The sequence below is a fragment of the Lactuca serriola genome, chromosome 3, assembly GCF_051521515.1.
Source record: "Lactuca serriola cultivar US96UC23 chromosome 3, Lser_US96UC23_V15, whole genome shotgun sequence".
NCBI lineage: Eukaryota > Viridiplantae > Streptophyta > Magnoliopsida > Asterales > Asteraceae > Lactuca > Lactuca serriola.
In genome coordinates, this window is record NC_136410.1 from 36,167,587 (window position 1) to 36,174,960 (window position 7,374).

A 7,374-nucleotide genomic window follows, 5' to 3' on the forward strand; every position below is an offset into this window, starting at 1 on the left:
TCCCCTAAAATCCAGGGGATGGTCATATCTGCCAACCCGAGCACCCTCGACAGTGCTAAGCATCTGACACAAACTCTTGTCGACCAGGGAGTTCATCAAGGCATCATAACTCCGACGCCCGAACAGCCAAAGGGAAGTGACAACAAGAGGAAATTTTGGAACAAAAAGAAGGGTCAACCCGCTCAAGACCCAACCAAGAAGCAACAAACTGTGGTTGTCCATGTCATCACCGCCCCTACTGCCCCTGCACCGACCAAACAATATTTTGGAACTCTCCTGAAATGCGACAAGTGCAGTTACCACCACCGTGGTGCCTGCCAAGATAGACAATGTAACAACTACAACAAGAGCTTTTCCAAGTTCATAAATATGTCAAAATAGCATTCAACGAAAATTCCTATTATACCATTTTTATACTTGTTCTAATTCTAGCTTCATAAAGTAAACAACTAGGGAAAAAAAGTAAAAGAGAACTCTTTATGTAACTGCAAACATTTTTTATTTCACATTCAGCTAACCCCTTCAAGTAATTGCAATTGAATGCTATTAATTAAAATGTACCTTTAGTAATTGAGTTCCTAAAACATGTGATCTGTTATCATATCCCCTACACATATGTGGAAACAGATAATGTTAAAAAAATGATTACGAGACGGACATAAAAATTTAAAGATTTCATAGAAATATAAACTATACCCATGTTCATATGATTTACCAAGGTTTTTTCCATTTTCATCCATGTGGACTTATACGTAAGTACCTCATTTTACTACAAGAAAATTAAGGCATTATATCAAATATTTGGATTTTAAAACATACCACAAAACAAATTATATACTTAACTCTTACAAATTTTATTTTTTTAAAGATTTTTGTCATCAACAGTTTTGTTTATCAAAACATGATTTCCAAAATTAAACAAACACCTATTTATCAAATGTATAATCGGGTTTTTACCCAAAATCATATACCAAATCCCTTAAATGCATAATAGAAACTTTTTATTTTCGAAATTAATCACAATATCCTAATTATAACTTAATTGATGTGAACCGATTTATATCCTTTACTAAAAAACCGGTAATTTCTCCAAAAAATGAAACACATGAGCGGGAAATTGATTTTATGAGAGATATAATAGACAATTCAGGGTTCAAAAACTTCCCAAAATCAAAGAATAAATACTTACTTTCAACATATCGAAACTTTTGTACTCCATAAGTTGTTCATCTTCTCCAAAAAACCCCAATTCGTTACCTGTTCTTAATCGTCGTCGCCACTTCATCGGTTCGGTATCCAATAGGACCACCAATAAATAGCAAAGTCATATTACAAATGAGACCCGTGCGCCATTGTAACCCTATGGGGGGTTCGATCTCATTGCCCACATGATTCTTCTGTATAAAAAATGAAACCTGAATGCTTACGTTTTTGAATAGTATCAATCCTACATCTAACATACATTTTAATCCATGTAGTTTATATATATATATATATATATATATATATATATATATATATATATATTACTCCCTCTATTTTATTGATTTTTAAACTATGCCAATATAGTTGCTTTTTAGACAAAGTCACCTTAAAATTTCTTTTTCCTTTACTTAGTTTACACTAAATTATTATAATTTCAACCATAAATATGTTTTTAATTTTTATTTAACAACTTTAATTGGGTCGATTTTTATAAATATATTTTTATAATTACTAATTTACTATACGTGATTATGTAAGATGATATTTATTTTGTTTGAACCATATGTAAAACCAGTTTAAATATAAATATTTATTTAAAACATTATAATGGTTTATCACTAACATGTTATATAAGAGAAAAATGAAAACTTTAAATAACCAACTACTTATAATTAATAATACATTAAATGATAGTTATCACTTGCTTTGGTGGGGTAAATTATATGGCTTGTTTATATATATTTTTTAAGGAAATTGATTTGTATACAATAATTTTTCTTTATACACAATAATTTATGTTTTATGGAGTTCGTACAATATAATACTTTAATACAGAAATTGTTATGTATGGAAAAAATTTGTTATGTACAAAACAGTTCCCATTATTAAATGTCATATATAGGTAAAATAATATGTTTAAAACGAGATTATATGTCATACTTTGCTACGATAAATCCATATAAAATTAACATATAATTCTACTCTTTTTAAATATATAAAATACATGATATACCTAATTGCACATGACATTATACATGATAAAAATTAACGATCATACTATCGGCTTTATAACATGTATTAGAAATCGTTAATGTTATTTATCCATATTTTATAACAAGTTTACCAATTAATATTGTTTACAAATCACACGATCAATTATATGTTGTTTTATCCAAAGGAAATAACAAAGAATGATTGATGTTATTCATTTTAAATAAGAATGATAATTTGAATAATAAAACTTTCAATGTTGTGTACATATTTCTAAATCTATATTAAAATATTATGTTAATTTTACTTATCAAATTAAGTTATGATTACTTACCATCGATAATCCAATGCATTTTTTTGTACAACTATAATCTTTTTTTGTCTATATAAAACTTCCAATGTTGTGTTGATATTTCTAAATCTATGTTAAAATATTATGTTTACTTAATTATCAAATTAAGTTATGATTACTTACCATCAATAATCCAATGCATTTTTTTTGTACAATTATAAATTTTTTTGTTTATATAAAATTTTTAATCAAACTATGATTTCCACGGTTATAAGTAAATACAAAAATAGTCACCGACCTTTTAAACAAATATACCGGGTACAGTGATAATAAAACTTTTTAAAACTTTTTTAAACGTTTATTATATATAGACATAAACGAGAGAGGGTTGCGAAGTCTTTCCCGATCCCGTTAACACCATATACTCGTATTATTTTTTTTTTCCAAACCTCGTTCTCACTGCCTCCTACTCCATTTTAGGGTTTTGAGGTAATATCGCTCATCTCTGCCTCTGTTCTCCGTTATTTTCATAAACATACTTTGATAGTCAGTTTTCTTGTTGTAATTGGCTTCGGAAGGTAAACCCTAGTTCTTTTGTAACCTATTTCCAAAAGTTCATGTTCGTAGCGCCTTCATCCTTTTCATATATTCTATAGTAGCATACGCTTTGTTATCTGGGACTCCTGATGTCGATAAAGTGTATTTTTCTGTACCATTTGTTGATTAGATGAATTGTAGTAGTAGATTTTGCTAATTTTACTTCTTAGATCTGTCAGAACTTAGACGTGTAAGTTACGTCTCCCACGAGACCTAAGGCTATAACTTCAGGTGTTCAATGATTGGTTTGGTAAACGTTAGCACACAATCCAGTTTGGTTTGCTGGTAATAGGGTTTTACTTTTCCTTCTTTGTCAAATAGGCCTCATTTAACTTGCTAACTGATAAGAATTGTAATTTTTTTTTGAGAAAGAATTAGAGCTAGGTTAAACTTCATACCAAATGCCATGAGTAGAAAACTTGGGGTTTTAATCAGAGAGTAACTGCCTATTGGGATAGACGAACTGCAGTTACAGGTTCTTTGGGCAAAAGAGTTTTTCTTTAACATTAAAGTATAGGCTGAACTATGCTTTTCTTTGTTCTTTTTTTGGGATGACATAGTATGGCTGTGTGTGTGTGTGTATTCTTAACCATGGTACAAAATGTAAAATTCTGTATACACCCAATGATCTGTATTTGTTGATCTTGACAGGTAAAATTATCAAAGATGTCACGTGTCTATGTTGGTAATCTGGACCCAAGGGTTAATGAAAGAGAAATCGAGGATGAATTCCGCACTTTTGGTGTCATTCGTAGGTAAGAGAGAAATAATTCCTTGAATTCCTTAAGGTTAAGCTGTTATGACTTATGACTATAAGATTAAAGTTTCATTTCATTTTAATCTGCCATTGTTGATAAATGTGCAGCGTGTGGGTTGCAAGAAGGCCTCCAGGCTATGCTTTTGTTGATTTTGATGACAAAAGAGATGCTCAGGATGCCATCCGAGAACTTGATGGTATGTGTCCAAATATACAAATTACAATACATATTCCATTTTTTCTTAAATTGCTGTATTTATACATTTACATGTTCCTCTTTTGGGTTCTGACTTCTCATCTATTATTCACTGAACCAGGTAAGAACGGTTGGAGAGTAGAGATGTCTCATAACTCTAGAGGAGGAGGCGGCGGCGGCGGTGGCGGCGGTCGGGGAGGAGGTCGTGGTCGCTCCGGTGGTTCTGATCTGAAATGCTATGAATGTGGTGAGCCTGGTCATTTTGCTCGTGAGTGCCGTGGTGGTGGCGGCGGCGGCGGCGGTGGAGGTAGACGTCGCAGCCGGAGCCGCAGCCGCAGCCCCGCTAGATACCGCCGGAGCCCTAGCTATGGTCGCAGGTGAGAATAGATACTCATTATTATTGTTAAAGTTGATGTTTTTTGGATTAATTAAAATATTTTTGGAACAGGAGTTACAGTCCTCGTGGGCGGTCACCGCCACGCCGGAGTTTGTCACCACCTCGTAAGGCAAACTACAGCAGATCACCACCGTATCGTGGACGTGATGAAGTGCCATACACAAACGGGTGAATTTCTTTTTATATATATTTTTTAGTATTTTTTTTTTGAATATTTTTTTAGTGTCATTTGTGTATGGTTTCAGAAATGGGCTTAAGGATAGGCGTCGTAGCAGGAGCTGATTGTTATGTTAAAGGAGGACTGAGGAGATGAAAGGAGTTGTTTGAACTCAAGTAGAGTGTGGAAGTGGATGAATTTGTTATCTGTGACTGTGACTATGACTGTGTTTTCATCTTTCTAAATTCTAAGGTTCTTAAACTTTTCAAAGTATCAGAGTTTATTTTATTTGCTTCTTAATAGACACAGAATGTGTATGTCAGGGATAGAAAGAACAGTGCTAAAGTAATATGCTTGTTTTTGTGTGTCGAGGTGTTTATGCTTCTACTACTACTTCTACACTCTCCGCTTCTCTGCTCTGGGATCATCATTTGTGGGTCCCAGCTCACCAAATTAGTCCTGTTTTTGTTAACGGCATCATATAAAGGTACTTTGATCTGTTCTTGAAATATATTCATGACAAAAAGACAACAAATCTAGTCATCTTTCTTTAACCTTTTTTTTTTCTTCCAAAAAGTACCCAAATTTTAAGAAAACTACCCATTTCGCAGAATGGGCCATCTCTATATATGACGTTTTTTTTGCCTAATTGTAATTTTGGGTTTTGCAGTCTCTTGCCTTTATAATCTTTCTTCCTGCAACTGCTATATAGTTGTTGACAATGAAATAGTTCTTCAGCAAGGAGACTTCTCCTTGTAAGCCTCACATAGATCCAGTGAAAAGCCGCCACCTATATAGTTAACATGTGCATCATTGGCACATGAGACAGTTGTCAACCACTGATTAGTTTTGCCACGACAACTCTTTATTACAAATACATAAATTAGGTGTTAACGTGGCAAAATAAGGCACAATATTGTGCTGATATGCATTGTGCTTTGAAGCTGACATGCATGGTTCTTCATGATATTATTACCAGACTTAGTAAGAGGAATATCAAATAGCCTATAATTTATCTTCCTCCAAATCTATAATCTTGTGGAACTGGGTATTGTTGTATAGTTTATTAAAATAAATTATTTTGATATAAATATTACAAAAATAGTACATTTATAAAATAATAATTATTATGGCCGTTATATAGATACCATTGGTCGTGAGATTTATGTAAATTAATTTATCTAATATAATATAAGAGGCATGATTGAAACATGAGATGTGGGGAGAAAGTGGAGGGTAGGTACAAGAATATTAATTCTAGTAACATTATTGCAAATGAGTGGATTGTTGTATTAAATACCAATTCTAGAAAAAATTGTGCTGTAGTTGGTGAGTATTTTTTTTCTTTAAACAGCACCATACCCCAATGTTTGGGCAATTTCATTTTGAAATGTATAAATATTAAAAAGAAAGGTCATCTTGATTGTGGTTAAGTGGTTGCTCTTTTAATTTTTACAATTAATAAAGATGTTTAAAGTTCATGGAACAAAGTCGTTAATAAATAGTTTGTTTAACATATAAAATTTATAATTAATGGGCGTACAATATTTAAACTTTAGACATCCGTTATAGAATAATATACATCATTCTAATTACAACGTGTCATCTAAGATTGTAACAAAAAAGCCATGCATCCAGATACATGTTCAAACTTTAAGAACTGAATATGTATAAAAATGCTTTAATGATCAAAGTAAAATCTTATAGAACATTGATCGTTTTTTTTTAATACAAGAGAAGCTTAACCAAATGCATAATTTTGTGATTAGAGCTTTTCGTCGGTCATTTTTGCATAATTGGGTCGTGGTCATTGATGATTCCAAATTCAGTGGTCATTGATGGTTCCAAACTTGGTGACTACCGTATAGAGCCACTAATTAATAAAATGATTAATGATAAAATTAGTCATGAAAGTGTCGTTGTCTCTATTGGGCCAGTCATTATGAAATTGGGCCAATGTAAACCCTAACGTCCTAAAATTGTCACAATTCAACAACTAGAGTAGGTTCCATTCAATTTCCCGGTTGCAAGTTGCCATGTGGTCCAGATGTGGAAAATGAATCTCACTTTTTTCTGAATGGCTGAATAGAGTAGATTAATGATGTCGTTTTTGGGTTCTGTAATGTTCATGTGAAGCCTCAATTTGTTAGTGTGTTCAAGTAAATGTGTGCAATTGAATAATTTTTGGTGAAAACCTAGTTATTTGGTTCTTGAAAGCTTCTAATCATCTTAATTTAACAAAAATGAAGTTTTAAAGTAACATCAAAGGTGACTATGTAATGTATATCATCTACCATGGCGTTTTCATTCCTAATCATCTACAAGATTTAGAAGGTACGAGGGATAGAGTATATCATTTTAACTTTCAAGAGCTTGCCATCGAAGATTTGAAGGATGGTCTAAAAAAGTGATTAAGGATAAGTGTGATCCTATGTATTATTGTGTGCATGTGGAAACTTTATCAAAGGGGTTAAGATAATTGGAAGCCCAGGCCGATCTAGAGCAAAGGTAAAGTGGGCATTGGAACATGGCCATATTTTTAAGGGGCCCATTTTTTTAATAGCGTGTTAGTTTTAGCACATTCCAAATATAAAGCAGTCCAAAATCAGTCACGTACGGGAGAAGACACAAGGCAACATCAAATTGTAGTAGAAGCCAGAAGCGATCACGTTAAGAAAAAACAATCAGTGAGACAACAACAACTCGAAGACAACAACTTAGTAAGGTTCGATTACTCATTTACAGATTTACTCGACTGAATGCAGTGCACTCCTGCTAATCA

At 32.7% G+C, this 7,374-nt stretch overlaps 1 protein-coding gene across 2 annotated transcripts; it reads left to right on the forward strand.

Annotated features, from left to right (window-relative positions):
* Nucleotides 1–2,850: 2,850 nt before the first annotated feature.
* Nucleotides 2,851–4,957, forward strand: LOC145091908 (serine/arginine-rich splicing factor RSZ22A-like). 2 transcript variants are annotated; one of them, XM_079029734.1, is made up of 6 exons: nt 2,851–2,977; nt 3,737–3,840; nt 3,951–4,039; nt 4,160–4,415; nt 4,487–4,603; nt 4,681–4,957. In XM_079029734.1, exons 2-6 carry the CDS (start codon nt 3,752–3,754, stop codon nt 4,715–4,717), a joined length of 588 nt encoding a protein of 195 aa, XP_078885860.1. In that variant the 5' UTR covers nt 2,851–2,977; nt 3,737–3,751; the 3' UTR covers nt 4,718–4,957. The 2 variants fall into 2 exon arrangements, with proteins under 2 accessions (XP_078885860.1, XP_078885861.1); XM_079029735.1 differs by having other exon boundaries at nt 2,930–3,066.
* The last annotated feature ends 2,417 nt before the right edge of the window (nt 4,958–7,374 follow it).

Excerpts from the sequence above, each read along its gene's own strand:
- LOC145091908 (XM_079029734.1), top strand. The coding sequence starts at position 3,752 with ATGTCACGTGTCTATGTTGGTAATCTGGACCCAAGGGTTAATGAAAGA. Across the intron at positions 4,040-4,159 it reads TGCCATCCGAGAACTTGATG|GTAAGAACGGTTGGAGAGTA; the intron begins GTATGTGTCCAA and ends TCACTGAACCAG. Across the intron at positions 4,416-4,486 it reads AGCCCTAGCTATGGTCGCAG|GAGTTACAGTCCTCGTGGGC; the intron begins GTGAGAATAGAT and ends TTTTTGGAACAG.